The sequence below is a fragment of the Populus alba genome, chromosome 17, assembly GCF_005239225.2.
Source record: "Populus alba chromosome 17, ASM523922v2, whole genome shotgun sequence".
NCBI classification, from domain to species: domain Eukaryota; kingdom Viridiplantae; phylum Streptophyta; class Magnoliopsida; order Malpighiales; family Salicaceae; genus Populus; species Populus alba.
Genome location: NC_133300.1, coordinates 20,904,382 through 20,919,883, shown reverse-complemented (window position 1 = coordinate 20,919,883; position 15,502 = coordinate 20,904,382). Strand labels below are relative to the sequence as shown.

Genomic DNA, 15,502 nt, shown 5'->3' with positions numbered 1-15,502 from the left:
CAAAAATTGCAGTCTTTTTTTACTTGATTCCCACATGCATCTTATTTAGGACTATAAACATATTCTACAGTTTGTCCATGCTTATATAGCAAGATCAACATATTTTATCCGTTTCTCTTGGAGATCCATCATGGCTTGATGGGGTTATGATCTAGCTAGTGGCTGAACAAGTTTGGAGCCTTTCTCAATAGGAAGTTTATCTTCTGGGAAAGGACACTCCATGCTTTTATTTGCCATGGCACTACATGACTTGGGAGTCGCATTGCTTGAAACTGCCGATATGTCAGTGCAGTTCCATGCTGGTTCGTTATGTTTCTTAGCCAAGCTCATTGTTACATTATAAATGCAGATTCCTATAGAAGGATTTTCCTCCCCAAGTCCTAGTTTTCCCTGAATCGTTATGTTTTCATCCACTTCATCTTTGTAGTTTATTCTTGTGATCTCAGCAGTGCTTTTGCATCATATCCCTCGTCAGCATGTGACGCATAAGAGCCTATCATCGAAAAGACAAAGTTCATTGTCTTCAGGGTCATTCTTCTTACAAAAATGTCGTTCACATAACCAGTCCTGTCTAGGATCATCAACTTGTTTTATTCATTAATTACCGGGAGTGTAATTCTAACCACTAGCAGAACAAGTTTGGAGTTTTACATCGTCAATCGGCAGTCTATCTTCAGGGAAAGGACATTCAATACTTTTCTCCGGCAACGCAGAGCATGGCTGAGGAGTTACTTTGCTTGAAACTCCCTGAATGTCAGTGCAGTTCCATTGCAGTTCCATAGGTTTCTGGGTTAAACTTATGTTTACATTAGAAATGCAAATTCCTGTAAAAGGATCATTCTCAATTCCTTCTAGTCTCGCCGAATAGGTTACGTTCTCAGCCACTATATCTTTGTAACTTATTCTTTTGATCTCAGGTAATGCTTTTGGATCATATCCCGTATCAGGGTGTGACCCGTAAGAGCCTGTCATCCAGAAGGCATACTTCATTGTCTTCAGGGTCATTCTTCTTACAAAAATGTCCTTCACATAAGCTCCTCTTCCTACAGCAGTCTTGATTCGAACTCCAGATTGGGTACCGAGGGCTGTGATATCTTCAGCTCTGACGTCCTGGATTCCACCGGACATTTCACTTCCAAGAGCAATGGTAGCACTGTCAGGAGAAATGCAGGTAAACCTTCTTATGACTAGGTGTTGCGTGGGCCTTCCAAATTTGATTCCATATTCATCCCATCCACTCTTAACTGCAATGCAGTCATCCCCTGATACTACAAAGGAATCTTCGATGCGAACATTCGAGGATGAATCTGAAAAACATATATAAAAAAAGAAGAAGAAAAAAGAAGAGGGAAACGATTATCGACAAGTCTGAACACTCAAGCATGAGCAAAAGCTGAAAATAAGAAAATTAATTCAAACCTGGGTTGATCCCATCTGTATTGGGAGAATCAACTGGTGCCAAAATTGTCAACCACTGGATCAACACATTGCTGCATTTTCCAAAACATCAGAACCACAATTACATCAATATGCTAAATAATATGCTTAATCATAACTTTTACAAAAGCTGAGCACATCAAAAAGGGTCAAACCTGCAATATGTAGGATGAACATTCCATGATGGAGAGTTAATCAATGTAAGGTTGGATATTTGAACCTGATCAGAGTACAGAAACTCAATCAGATATGGTCGAGTCAGTTTCAATTTTTTCTGGTGGAATTTGTCCCACCAAACTGCACCCTGGCCATCAATTGTACCATTGTTACCTAATAAGAACAGCTCATAGGCACCAAATTAGACATAAATTGGCTAAAGAAAAAAAAATCAAAATGACGCATAATTTTTCATAATTAGGCCAAAATCATAAAGGGTCTAAAGATTTGATTACCAGTGACCACGACATCTGTTAGATGTGTCCCAAAAATCAGGCTACTAAACCTTCCAGCATGTTCATCTCTACCTACCCCATAGGAGGGCAATGGAGGGAAAGCAGGCCATTCTGCCTCATCCTGTCAATATGATCATGTAAATGTACAAAAATGATGATGAATATATAGATTAAAAAAAAAAATCAATATATACATATAGATGAGAAATAGTTTAAACAATTCCCAAGAACAAGAGTTTCCAATCTCATTTGATGATGACAATATCCCATATCAGGAGCCTAATATAAACCTACAACAAGTCTTCCTAGGCTCAGTTTCAGGGCAAAATCCATCCAAGTTTATGGGCTTAGATTGAAGGGTCTAAGGTGTGAAATACTTCTTAAGTAGTAATCACTACCAATCATGTAACGAATCTAATCTAACATATCAAATTCTACAATTAAAAACATGTTAGATCTGGTTTAAAATCTAATTCAGTAAAAGTTTCAAAATCATGATTTGATGTCGCCTACTAACATAAACCGTTTCAAAACCGTCCATGACAACTCAACAACTGCTTGCAAAGAACGTTAAATTGCTCCTCCACTATTACTTCTTGAAACTCTAGATTAACAGGTAATCAAGAGGCATACCTGAGAAGCAAGAAGAACAGCGTCCTTATGAAGAAAAAGAGTGAAATGGCTACTGAGGTTAAAGCTCCCAGTCAACCATCTTCCTGGTGGTACAATAAGCTGTGCTCCGCCGTCTGATGCATACTGACTTAGCTCGGCAATTGCTGCTTTAAAAGCCTTTGTGTTTGATGTTTTTCCATCACCAACTCCACCAAAATCTGTCAAGACTGCACTATGCTTTCTACAGTTTATTGCTTGGTACTCTGTGCTAGCGCCTGCTAGTGTTGAAACAAGTGATCCCAATATAAAAAATATTGAGATGATTGTCTCCAATACCTGTAAATCATCAATTAAGATTCTATCATTAATTTCAATATTCAGAGAATAATAAGGAAAAAATGTTCTATAAAGACATTAATCGTCACATTAGTTCACCACTGTGAAGTATGATCCTATGCTACATGTTATAGATGAAGAGCAACTGAATGTTTCTCTTGAAAATAAAATGTAGAAATTAAATATTTTTTCAGAGAGAATGTGTAGAGACAGACTACGTACCTTGTAATAATATCTGGATTTAGGACATAACTCCATATTGTATGAGTGAAAGAGAAGACTAATTCAATTTTTTTGTAAGAAACAATGGGGAGAATTTATAGAGTTTTTGCATTAACAAATTAATATCAATGATAAACGAAATATTCTCCCCATGGGATTATTTTTTTGAGAAATTAACATGGAAATATTTTTTGCAGTTTCTTATAAAAATACCAATTATATCAGTAATTTTTAAGTCCATGGTGGCATGTAAGGAAACTAAATATGAGTAGTTTAGATTTTGATTCACTTTTACAGAAATGTTAAAGAAACTAATAAAAAAAATAGCTGTTAAAGAAGAGAATCAAAGATGAAGATCATAATAATAATAAATATCAAAGATTACAAATGTGAATTTATGAACGAAAAAATTAAGAGGGAGGGAGAGAGAGAAACACATTACATGGGATTTTCTGGATTTCTGGCACAACTCTAACTTCATGTCTCAAAAGGAGAATGTGAAATTGCAATTTTCTTGCACAAGCAGGAAGGATATATGTAGGAGGGCTTTGAATATAATGACTATTAATTAAAATAAATAAATAAATCGAGATGATTTTCTTGGATAAGTGCTTGAAATTAATTAAACGTGTTCTGTTAAACCTTTTTAAGGTACCAAAATAAGACTGATAAATTAATTTTTCACTTTTAGATTAAAAAGGTTTAATTATTAGTAAATTATTAAATCTATTATTCAAAGTTTATAATTGTTTTCAAGAATAATTTAGAAATAGTAGTATTAACGTATTAATTATAGCAGATTTATCTGACACATATGTCAGTCATGTATTAATTAGATATCGATATCGGATTTATTATTTCGAGACCATGGAGAAAAACTTAAATCAACTACATGAATTTAATTTAAGATGATTTTAAAAGAAAAGGTGCATTTATGGATTGTTGAGATATCACCATCTGTCAGCTTCTAGGTCAAAAGCGAGTCTCCATTACGCGGTGATCTTTCCGAAAGTGGAGGTCCAGTCCGGCTCTAATCCAGTCTCTGATGGCGGCGTAGGGGGCTAACTGACTGACCTAAAGGACTAGGCAGCTTCGGCTAGCTCCTATAACACAAGACCCGCATTCAATCAGATAGGCTTTCACTCCCTCGTGCATCTCTAGCCACTTCCTCAGAGGAAAGCGTTAGCCGATCTGAAAGGCTAACTAGCTGCCCGGAAGCCTACCGTATAATGGAGCTGGTACTTGTCTCCGTCCCACCTATACCTGAATAGATTGAGATCCATTTCTGCTCTGCAACCCGGGCTAGGAAGTAGTGCTTTATAGAAGAAAACCCCGCCGATCTTGTGTGGTCACTCGTTTCCTTTATGCTTTCTGAATCTGTTAACGTTTTAGAATCCCCTCTTCCTCGCGTAATGTACTGTATTTCTTGATTCCCCTCTTCCTCGAAATGCTGTTCTTACTTCATGCCAAGCAGATGCTTTGAATCGAAAAGAATGCACGGCGCCGTTTCAACTCCCCATTCACGATTGCATGCATGGTAGGAGGTCTATTTTTCTTGGTCTTATTTCTTGTTTAATATAATATAATTTGAAATCTACATTTGGTTGGCCCTTTGGTTTTAAGTTTATTCCATTTGATTTTAAGACTTTCATTTCTTACATTTTTCAGTTGTCATGGTTAACAAAAAAAAAATGAATTAAAGGAATTAAATCCTTTTGTTTCAATGCTAAAAAACTTTTTAATAAAAGTATGAAAAATATTTAGTTTGATGATATTTAAAAAAAGTATTTTTATCTCATCTTAAATCGAATCTAATCTGAATAAAATTTATATATATATATATATATATATATTATATATTTTAAATGTGAATTTTATCTTTGAATTACTAATTTAAAACATGACCTGATAAGTTATTGGATTAATCATAACTCATATGGTGTAGACTTGAATCGAGTTGAATTTCAATAAAAAAAAATTATTGATTTATTACCATGTTTTATGCATGCTGAATACAAGAGAAACAACAGGACATGATTTATCACCAATATCTCAAGACATAAACAAAACCCAACATGATAATTAAAAAAAATACCGACAAGAATGAAAATCAATTGCCCGGCCAAAACTTAATGAAAAAACATAGAAAATATATGAATGATGAAGAATTTAGCCGCGAAAAAAAATAATTTTAATAACCCCCAGGTGGAGTTGTTGAGGTTGGTGTGGTTTCGGAGGTGTAGAAGAAAGTCCTCATGGAATATAGTTTAATGTTCTTGTTGCCGAGAACGTGGTAAGAAGAAAGGAGGGCTCCATTAATTCCGTTGTTGACATCTGTTGGGATCTTGCAGGTCTCCATCGGAGAGTTTTCAAGGTAGGCCTTGCATTCTTTAAGCTTTAAATTATGGCCAAGACCACCGGAAGGAAACAAGGTTTTGAAGTAGTAGCCATGGGCGTCAGCTGCATCAGTCAAGCAGGAGAAATGTGTTGCCTCGTTCCCATTCTTGTCCACCCCCGTGCATGCTATCCTTACCTTTGCTCCTGTAGCAAAGAAAATTATTTATTAAAGATAATCTTCATTTTGGGCCCTGTATTTATAACAAAAGTCAACATCATGTTTTGGCAACTTCTCTTATAATTAAGACTATTTATGCTATCCACGTAAGATATATTGATGACAACTCCATCAAATTTATGCATCATTTGTAGCCAGTTTTTTTAAGGGCATTTAGTAAAAAGGTCAGTTTCCTCATCATGTGATGCATAAAATTGATGGAAATTGAGATTGACTTCCCCGAGTGCATGGAGCAAGATAATGGTGATCTCTAATTAATAAATAAATGTCACAAATGTAAATTAGTCATGGCATAGACTTTAAAGGATAGAAATCACTACCTTCGACGGGAATATAGTTAGAACCTGATTTACAAAGAATAAGACCTTCAACGCAAATTGGAAGTAAGCTTTCGGGCTCATAACCTGGTTTGCCATGGCTTAGTTTTGGTTTGGGAAGGTGGTGTGGCAAAGGGATATAATGGTAGCCATGGTTTGGTATTTTTGGGATGGTCACCTTCGGTAGACCCACGTTTGGTTTAGGGTTGTATTTAAAGTCAGGCTTCGGTTTGGGAAGGTCTGATTTTTTGCCATATCCATAACCTGGATAGGAAGCTTTTGGTTGATCATGGCCAGAGTTAGGGGTATCATAAGTTGGCTTGGGTTTGGGTGCTGGGACATAGCTAGTTTCAGGTTTAACAGTATCAGGCTTTGGTTCATAGCCATAATCAGCAGCAGAGGCAATGACCAACAACGATGACAGGAGGATAGAGGCTGCACAGAAGAAATGGGCTAGAGCCATGGCAACAGAAAGTGTAAGCAGAAGAAAATGTTATGCTAATACGACGATGACTGTTGATTGCTAATGGATTAGGCTACTATTTATAGCAAGAAGGGCTCAAATTATTTTATTAATTTAGGATTTAAAATTATAAATTGGAGAGAAACTTGGCTGCACATTGGTGAAAGGAATATTATAGACAATGCCTTCACGACGTGCATGATTAAAAAGGTGGTGGATAGCAGAGGATTAATCATATATACGATGACGCCATTGAATTTAATAACAAATGTTAAAAATTAAAAAGAAAAAAGAAAAAAAAAGGAGGAATACACAGAGAGAAATTCAGAGAACTTATGCCAGGTTGGGATGGCCATAATTTTTTTCAAACTTCGCTGGCAGATGCCCCGTTTTTCCCAAATCTGGGCAAATTTCTTGTCTCACATTTTAGATATTGAAGAATTTCAAAGATATGACAACAAATAATTAAGTAATAATACCCGCTTGCTTGTTTGTTTTTTGTCTTTGTTCTTTTTTCTAGATATATAATTCTATGTCTTTGGTTTGGATTTATGATAAGGGTTAGTATTCTGGTTAGGGTTGGAGGGGGGGGGGGGACAAGAGGACACATTTTTGTTTGATTTGTCTTTTTATCAAAGATTTGATTTGTTATTGATATATACCCATCAAGGTTTGTCTTTTTTATTCTGGGATAACATGGTTTTTGAATAAATTTTATTTTTTGGGGTTCGATATAAATAAATTGAAATCTTCGTAGAGAATTTTTTTAAATTTATTTTTTAGGAGTAATAGAGATTTTGGTTTTATGATTGCAATTTTTTTTTTTTTGAAAGGTTTTAGAGTTTATAGGGCAGAGACTCTATAGACTATATCACTAATAATTTAGGGGGTTTATTTTCACTGTTGAAGAATTTATTTAAAATCAACTCCATGGAAAATGTAAAAACTAATCTGAAAATATTATAATTATAGCCATTACTAGGTTATTTCTCCCTTGTAGCTTGGACAAAAAAAAATTGAGCATAAAAAAACGATATCTAGATTGCAGAAAACTTATTGGTAAACTTGGGACACCCAGTTAAATTTCAAAAATCTTGACTGATTATTTTTAGATCAATTTTGAAATTAACTAAGATAATATTATGTTTTTCTAATTATTGATTTATTTAAAATTTTTTAAAAAAAAATCCTTCTCATTGAGAATGTTCTTATCTTATTAAGTTAAAATCTAATTATTATAATGTAAAAACATAAAAAATAAAATGAATTGTCTTTTTTTATTTAATATCAAGAATATATCTTATGTATAAGTTTATAATCTCCTATATTAAAAGAAACAAAATAATTTTTTTTTTAAATATAGGTTAAATTTTAATGGATAATCATAAACTAGTCAAATACTCTTTGATTGATTATTGTATTTTTTTTCAAAGCATGATAAAAATGCAAATTATATATATATATATATATATATATATATATATGAATGAATATTTTGGAATTTTGGCCATATGCAAGGAAAAAAAAAGAAATATATATTTTTTATTATTAGTTTTTATTTTAATTTTATTTTTAGGCATTGTTTGGCATAAAAAACACATTTCTCCTTGTAATAAAACTATTAAAATAGGTCTAAGGGGTGTTTGTCAAACACACCTTAAACCAAAAAAAAAACATTTAATAAAAACATGGCAAACCAAATAAGGTCTTAAACCTTGACCTAATTTTGACTGACTAGGTCGACTCGACTAGGGTGACTCAAAATTTGTTATTTGACCACAAAATGAACCAAAAAACCTGGTTTGACTCGAAAACAACTCAAAAACAAAAATAAAGTTAAAAAATAGATTAAACACCAAAAAAACACACAAAAATTAAATCTTTTAACAAAACAAATCAAACACCATAAAAAAATAAAGAACACCAAAACTCAAAGCAATTAAAGGCACATATATGTTTGAAATCATATAAGGATCAATAATCTAACATCCATTCACTTTAATTATTGGAAGAATAAACATGATTTTATCAAAATAGATTTTAGTTCAAAACTAAAATTCTAGGATTAAATTTTATTAAAACTTGTTATTGATACAAATAAATTTTAGATTATCAACTAATCAAGTTGACCAAAGAGTTTAATATAAAAAAATAAACCAAAACCAGTCTAAATCATTGAATTAAGATAATATTCTTTCTAAAAATATGAATAACATGTCCAGAAACCCCAATAAAAACCCTTTATATAGAAGAGATCACGTGAATGGATTTTCAGTCTTTGGTTACTGTTTTTACATGTGATTATCCACCATTCCTGAAAATGAAAAGCTAACAATAATAGGAGTAAGGAAAACAGTAGTTTAATTTTTTTTTCTATTCTCTAAATTTTAATTTTATAAAATATTATCGCTATTAGCTACTTTGGTGTCCTAAATAGATAATATTGACATATATTTGTAATGCACTTCCTTCACCATATTAAATGATAGGTAATACATATTCTGATTTCCACGCATACAGTTTTTTGACAAGTTTTTTTTTTCTTATTATTTTCACCATGCATGTTTATGTACAAAGCAACACACCTTATTTCATGTCCAAATTGATATATATTTTTTAAGAAAAAAAATGTGTTATGCATAGCTTAGGATTAACACTAGAAGCCCATATACAATGGGGGCTGTGCTTAATTTATATGGCCCAAAGACACCTTAAAAGCCCACCTAAATATTCCTTAGTCACTATGAGTGTGTTTGGTATTGCGGTAGCTGTTAAAGTTGTGGTTTGAAAAAAATTATTTTATAAAAAGTACTTTTAGTTGAGGTTGATTTGAAAAAATAAGTGTTTGCTTAAAACTGTGATTGAAAATTGAGGTTAAAGAAAAAGTAGTTTTAATGTGTTTGGTTAAAAATGCTTTTGAAATTGAGGTTATAAAATAATTTTAAAAATATATATTAATATTGATAGTTTTTAATTTAAATATTATGGATTTAACTATTGCTATTACATCATGCAATAAATCACACTTTATATATAAAAAAATTACTTTAACAAAAAAAACTATCTATAATTTCATTACGTATAAAATTCATCCAACAAGAACTACAAAATTAGGTAAAATATTATCAAGAATAAAATTAAAATTATAGTATGAGTAAATTTAATTTACCTTAAACTAATTTAAAAAAAACAAAAAAAATTGTTATTCACGTTCACATAAATAGTGCGAGTGAAATTAATTAACTGCACTGGTTTAAAAAAAAAAACCTATTTAGAGAACAATGGAGGCATGCTCCACTGTTCATTGAACAACGGATGCATGCCTCCACTGTTTTCAACAAAAAAAAATAAAATTATGTAGTGAACAATGGAGACATACTCCACTGTTCATTGAACAGTAGCATGAATCAGTTTGTCGCACAAAAAGCAGGTAGAAGTTGCTTCCCCTTTTATCGCGTTTCAAACACAACAACACAAGGGAGCCAATGAACAATAACACGTGTTTATTAATTACCAAACAATTTGCAATCTTGAAATCGCAGGAAACGTGGACGCTACCATATCACCAAACAATTCCTGTATCAGGTTTTATCCATGGTTGTCTTACAAGGACTAAAAAAAGATGCCGTTTTAATTTATTTATTTTTAATATCTTATATTAGACTCCATTAAGTTGCATAGATCAATTAACTTAATCATATTTTGATCATTTTGAATGGGTCAATTGCATCAGATTTTTGATTAAATTAATTTTAAATCCAACTTAAGTAAAGCCCTCATTATTGTTTTCAATCATATTATTAAAATTTACGACTCAAACTCAACTCATAGTTCTAATTATAAATTAAACAATTTAATATAAATTGATACAAGTTAATAAAAATATTATTTTAATATTTTTAAAAAAATTAAAATGATATTATTTAAAAAAATAAAATTAAATCAAGTCTTAATAGATTCATGGATCGATCCATCAGTGTATTAGAAATTGATATCAACTCTTACCGGGTTTTTTTAAACTCAATCTGGACTGGGTCTAGGTCCCGGTTCAATGTGTATTGGCCCGGGTTTTGAGGTTAATCAACAGACTACAGAGTCTTACCGGATTGAAAACAAAGGTTTTAACAATAGATGGCTAAAAAATGAACATGTGTATCTAAAATCAGCCAATGAAAACGTGCCAAGTAGCAGACAAGAAGCTCTCAAAAAGGTGATGATGGGTTAGAGATGAAACTGGATACTACGTGGTAGAGTAGGAAAGCGAGTGAAGCCCAATACAAGTCCAAATTTATGAAAGGTCCAATGTGATTCGCTGTCGTGTCCTAGACAATCTGGAGGCGGTTCATCACCTCATATTCTCCTGTCTGATTCTGACATGTGTCATCGTAGTCGTGTCCACATATTAGCCTCCACTTCCTTGTTGTTTGACCCTTTACTTCCTCCAAATTACGCTATAATCCACTTCACTTTCTAGCTTTCTTCTTCTTCTTCTTTTAATTATTATTATTATTATTATTATTATTTGAAATTTGAAATTTGGATGGTCACAAATTTGGCTTCTTGTAGAACTACGAGGTAGATGTGTTTGTTCAATTCGTGTTTATGACAAAGAAAGTGTATTTTAAATATTTTTGTTGACCTAGCTTTCATCATCATTCTATAAGAATATGGGTTTTTGACCAAATAACTTATTTATAAAATCATCATTTAAAAATAAATAAACATAATTTTTAAAAAATATCTTGGTTAATTAGAATTCAAAGAATCATCATAGATAAAACCATTGTGTTCATATAAAATTAGTAATGGATCTTGTATTACATGTGAGATTATGTTCACCATTAAAGTATTGAATGCATTAGTCATGCAAGCCAGTGACAACAATTTATGCAAATACCTACCAATTTCATGGTTTAGTTGTGACTCGTAATTAATGGATCTTGGTATCACATATGTGATTGTTTTATAAAAAAATATAATTTTTTTTGAAAAAATAGTATATTATAAAAACAGTAATATCTTTGAACATTTTTAAAATACTTTGTAGTATTTTCTACAAGAAACACCTACAAAAGCATCATTAACAAATTATTTATATTATATTAAAGAAAGTTTATTGCATTGGTGATCTCAAGGCGCTTAATTTTCTAATCTTAAAAAGAAAAAACAAGGGTTATTATTATAATAATAAAGTGATTATTTTCATGTTACATATTTGGTTGATATTATTAGCATTGGATACATTAATTATGCTGGTTTTAATAAATTATTCAGAATAATATTATTATATATATATCATATGTTATTCAATTATGGGTTAATTACTATGATTTATGATCCAATTATGGTCTAAAAATGGTTTCCATCAAATATTTGATATCAAATTGAGTTTCTTCAGGAAATAAAATAAAATTATTATAAAATCAATTTGAAAGATTCTTCTATTATTATATAAAATAGAAAATAACAATGCATTTGTATAATTTTAAATAGATATTGTAAGATTTTCATATAAGAAAAACAACAATTTTGAAGGTGTTTGTTTAGGTGATAAAGGGATTTATTTAATTTATTTTCTTGTCTTCAAGAAAAGAAACAAAGATAAGTTTCAATAAAATCATTTTATTTTCAATCCTATATTATTCAACCCTCGTAGAAAAGAAGAAGTAATTAAAAAAAAAAAAAAAAACAAGACAAATAAATGAAAGTGGCAACACAGAAATTTGAAGAACACAAACAGGGCTACTTTGGGGAGAATCTTCCTCTTGTTTCCACGCCATTTATTTTTAACTCCAAAATGCCCCCCAAAACGACACCCAAACTAGTTCGTGGTCTTCCTTCATTTAAACCCACAACTCCATCATCTCCAGACCACCTCCAATTTCCCTTTTCTCTTCCCCTCTCAAAACCTCAACACCACCAACCACCTATCATGGCGGCAGGACTCACCGCCGCCACTGTACCCAAACCCTTCCGGTACAACTCCGTCTCTCACCTCCTTCCAAAACCAGTAACAGCAGCCTCACTTTTCTTCCCACCAATTAGACACCAAAGCTTTTTACACCATGGAATAAAAGTTCCAAGAAAAACAAGCCTTGCTGTATGTTTTGTAGTTGAAGATAAAACAAAACCGAGCAGTGCCCATATCCAGAATCAACAAGAAGAGGTGCCTAAAGATGTTAATGAAAATCAGATCTCGACACCTCGCGTGGCAGAAAGATTGGAAAGAAAGAGAAAAGAAAGAGCTACTTATTTGATTGCTGCTGTTATGTCTAGTCTTGGGATTACTTCCATGGCTGTTATGGCTGTTTATTACAGATTTTATTGGCTTGAGGTACCTTCCTTTCATTCCTGTCTTAAATCTAGTGTATTCTTGAACCAGCTTTCAACTTGTATAGGCTCTAAAATTGGTTTGTGTGTGGCAACAGGGAGGGGAAGTGCCTTTGTCTGAAATGTTTGGTACATTTGCTCTTTCAGTAGGTGCTGCTGTAAGTATCAATTTCTGTCGCAATTTGGGCTATTTCTGAAAAATAATCTATTGGGTTTCCTTTCTTGAGGCTAAATTTGAAGTTTTGTTGTTTTTAGGTGGGGATGGAATTTTGGGCGAGATGGGCTCATAGAGCACTATGGCATGCTTCTTTGTGGCATATGCATGAGGTAATGCTATTGCTATCCAACTCCTAGCTTTGTTTCCATGAAAACGCAAGAAAAAGTTCAAATTTTTTTAATACAAGAAACAATCAAGCTGAGTTCTTTGGTAATAAAAATATGTCCCTGTCGCAGTCTCACCATAGACCAAGAGATGGGCCATTTGAGCTAAACGATGTATTTGCCATAACCAATGCAGTCCCTGCAATTTCCCTTCTCTCCTATGGTTTCTTCAACAAGGGCCTTGTACCTGGTCTTTGTTTTGGTGCTGTAAGTCTCACTCTCTTTCCTTTCTCTCTCAAATCTTTCTTGGTGCGCTACCTGCCTTTCCAATTTTTTATTGCCATTCCTTGATTGACCGGTGAAAAATTAATTAAGCTCCTAAGTATATGACTATTGACTAGAATATCATAATCTAATTCCCAAACTCACCCTCTGTTTTGGTTGACTTGGTTCATCAGGGTCTTGGAATTACAGTGTTTGGCATAGCCTATATGTTTGTCCATGATGGCCTTGTTCACAAGAGATTCCCAGTGGGGCCCATTGCCGATGTCCCATACTTCAGAAAGGTAGCAGCAGCTCACAAGGTAAATATAAAAATATGCCACCAGTCATTGTTTTTTTGATAATCACATGATGCCATTGTTTGCTGGGTTCCAAAATCTGACAATCAAGATATTCGCTGTTGATTTTGATGTCGATTTTAGATCCACCACTCGGACAAATTCAATGGTGTCCCATATGGGTTGTTTCTAGGACCTAGGGTGAGTTTCCAGGACATTCTCTTATCTTTAAGATTGTGATGATATTCTTGTATAGCTAAACCACTCTAATTAAACTAAACCTACATATATGTATATTTGTTGTGCAGGAAATTGAGGAGGTTGGAGGCCTTGAAGAATTGGAAAAAGAGATAAGTAGGAGAACCAAATCATACAAGGAGTTGTGATTAATTAATCTGTCAAATTGGGAACAATTTTTTATCAATTCTCAATGCTAGAGGCTCAGCAAAGTCATCAATGAGAAAAGATTTTGAGTTTGGTTGATGTTTTAATACCCCACAAGAAGAAAATAGATATGTAGGATGAGCATATTCAATGTGGGAACTATGTAGTAAAAAAATAAAAACGTTGCAAAAATATTCATTGCTCATACTGTTATAGTATCCCCCTCATATTTGAACCCGAAATGATTGTTTATCGTAGCTTAAGCTTGTAAATGTGGGTGCCTGTACAGATCTCCTAATGACAGAAATTAGAGAATTACTTCTACTGTACTTGATTTAGCACCTAATCTTTATCCTCACCACTGTGTTTTTCTTTCAAGTATCAGAAAAGGGAAAATTAAAGATAAGTTTATCTTTCAAAAAAGAAAAAAATCCTTTTTTTCCTTGTTAATTTTGCTAAACATTCAACATCATTTAGTTTTTTTGACAAGAAAGTATAACCCAGTTCACAAGCATTACTCTCTCTTCAAGAGGCCTCCAATTCGAATATATTCATCATGACAGAAAGAAATCTCATCGCTTGATTCTTATACCATCAATTCGCAAAATTCCTTCTGGATATCATTTTTCCCTGTGTTAGATTCTAACGATAGTTATCAGATTGACTTGACTAAGATTTCAGGTTGTAGGTTAGCTAAATCGATTTGGTTCATCTAGATATATCCAAAAACAATGTCATTTTTTATTTTAAAAAACTTATATTTTCTTTAAAAAAAAACCCTGAAATAATATTGTTTATAACTAAAATTCTAAAAAATTCTTGTTAAATATTAACTAGATTTGATCCAATCAACATGTTCGAAAAATAAATCCAGCATAGGCTTAGGGTTAGCATGCCTAATTAAATCATGTTTAATAACACTATGATATGAACTGCCATTTTTTTTTTCTATTAATGCGTAGTGGAATTTAAGATAAACGAGTACGTCCCAATCACCATGTGCACGCACTATATCATTCATATGTGGTGTGCTTGAGTAAGTGCAGTCGGCAGGAGACTACTTTTCTGATCAAGAAAGGCAGATGGTAGGCCACTTCCTTTAACACTCATCGGTCCAACTTTAAAGAGAAATATACCTTCTGGTAATTAAAAGGTGATCTCTACACAAACGGGTATATTTCACCATCAAACCTTCAACCTAACAAAGTATCAAACCCGATTCATGTATTTTTCTAGGAAAAGATTGAGATCATATATTAAAATGATTAATCTAAATTGATAAAAAAATAAAAAATAAAACAATAATTTTTTTGAACAAATAAAAAAATTAATAAATTTTTTAATTAATTTTATCGAGTTTGAATTACAAGTTGATCTATATTTTTAAATGGATTAAATTAAATTAATTTTTTTCTTTATATTTTTTCAATCCAAACAAGTCTAAATATTGTATAAACTACGTCTTGTTACCAGGGTAGAGTTTAAAACCTAAC

At 32.4% G+C, this 15,502-nt stretch overlaps 3 protein-coding genes across 4 annotated transcripts; 1 reads left to right on the top strand and 2 right to left on the bottom strand.

Moving 5' to 3' along the window:
• Positions 1-113: 113 nt before the first annotated feature.
• LOC118037204 (probable polygalacturonase) lies at positions 114-3,573 on the bottom strand. The gene is made up of 6 exons (XM_073405504.1): positions 3,502-3,573; positions 2,523-2,837; positions 1,890-2,010; positions 1,593-1,767; positions 1,420-1,490; positions 114-1,307 (listed from the first exon to the last, which is right to left on the bottom strand). Exons 1-6 carry the CDS (start codon positions 3,538-3,540, stop codon positions 619-621), a joined length of 1,410 nt encoding a protein of 469 aa, XP_073261605.1. The 5' UTR covers positions 3,541-3,573; the 3' UTR covers positions 114-618.
• A 1,646-nt stretch (positions 3,574-5,219) lies between these two features.
• LOC118037118 (uncharacterized) lies at positions 5,220-6,439 on the bottom strand. Its single transcript, XM_035043013.2, has 2 exons — positions 5,955-6,439; positions 5,220-5,600 (listed from the first exon to the last, which is right to left on the bottom strand). The coding sequence occupies exons 1-2, from the start codon at positions 6,412-6,414 to the stop codon at positions 5,251-5,253; spliced, it is 810 nt and encodes a 269-aa protein (XP_034898904.1). The 5' UTR covers positions 6,415-6,439; the 3' UTR covers positions 5,220-5,250.
• A 5,780-nt stretch (positions 6,440-12,219) lies between these two features.
• Positions 12,220-14,387, top strand: LOC118037119 (beta-carotene hydroxylase 2, chloroplastic). Of its 2 annotated transcripts, XM_035043014.2 has the most exons (7): positions 12,221-12,748; positions 12,843-12,902; positions 13,000-13,071; positions 13,198-13,332; positions 13,524-13,649; positions 13,770-13,826; positions 13,934-14,387. In XM_035043014.2, the coding sequence occupies exons 1-7, from the start codon at positions 12,347-12,349 to the stop codon at positions 14,009-14,011; spliced, it is 930 nt and encodes a 309-aa protein (XP_034898905.1). In that variant the 5' UTR covers positions 12,221-12,346; the 3' UTR covers positions 14,012-14,387. The 2 variants fall into 2 exon arrangements, with proteins under 2 accessions (XP_034898906.1, XP_034898905.1); XM_035043015.2 differs by lacking the exon at positions 13,770-13,826 and having other exon boundaries at positions 12,220-12,748.
• Positions 14,388-15,502: the final 1,115 nt, after the last annotated feature.

Bases quoted from the DNA above. Each gene is read 5' to 3' on its own strand.
- LOC118037204 (XM_073405504.1), bottom strand. From the start codon at position 3,540: ATGAAGTTAGAGTTGTGCCAGAAATCCAGAAAATCCCAT. The intron at 2,838-3,501 runs GTAATGTGTTTC...GATGATTTACAG, and splicing joins AGAAATCCAGAAAATCCCAT to GTATTGGAGACAATCATCTC. The intron at 2,011-2,522 runs GTATGCCTCTTG...TCATATTGACAG, and splicing joins CTGTTCTTCTTGCTTCTCAG to GATGAGGCAGAATGGCCTGC.
- LOC118037118 (XM_035043013.2), bottom strand. From the start codon at position 6,414: ATGGCTCTAGCCCATTTCTTCTGTGCAGCCTCTATCCTCCTGTCATCG. The intron at 5,601-5,954 runs GTAGTGATTTCT...TCTTTGCTACAG, and splicing joins TAACTATATTCCCGTCGAAG to GAGCAAAGGTAAGGATAGCA.
- LOC118037119 (XM_035043014.2), top strand. From the start codon at position 12,347: ATGGCGGCAGGACTCACCGCCGCCACTGTACCCAAACCCTTCCGGTAC. The intron at 13,650-13,769 runs GTAAATATAAAA...TGTCGATTTTAG, and splicing joins AGGTAGCAGCAGCTCACAAG to ATCCACCACTCGGACAAATT. The intron at 13,827-13,933 runs GTGAGTTTCCAG...TTTGTTGTGCAG, and splicing joins GGTTGTTTCTAGGACCTAGG to GAAATTGAGGAGGTTGGAGG.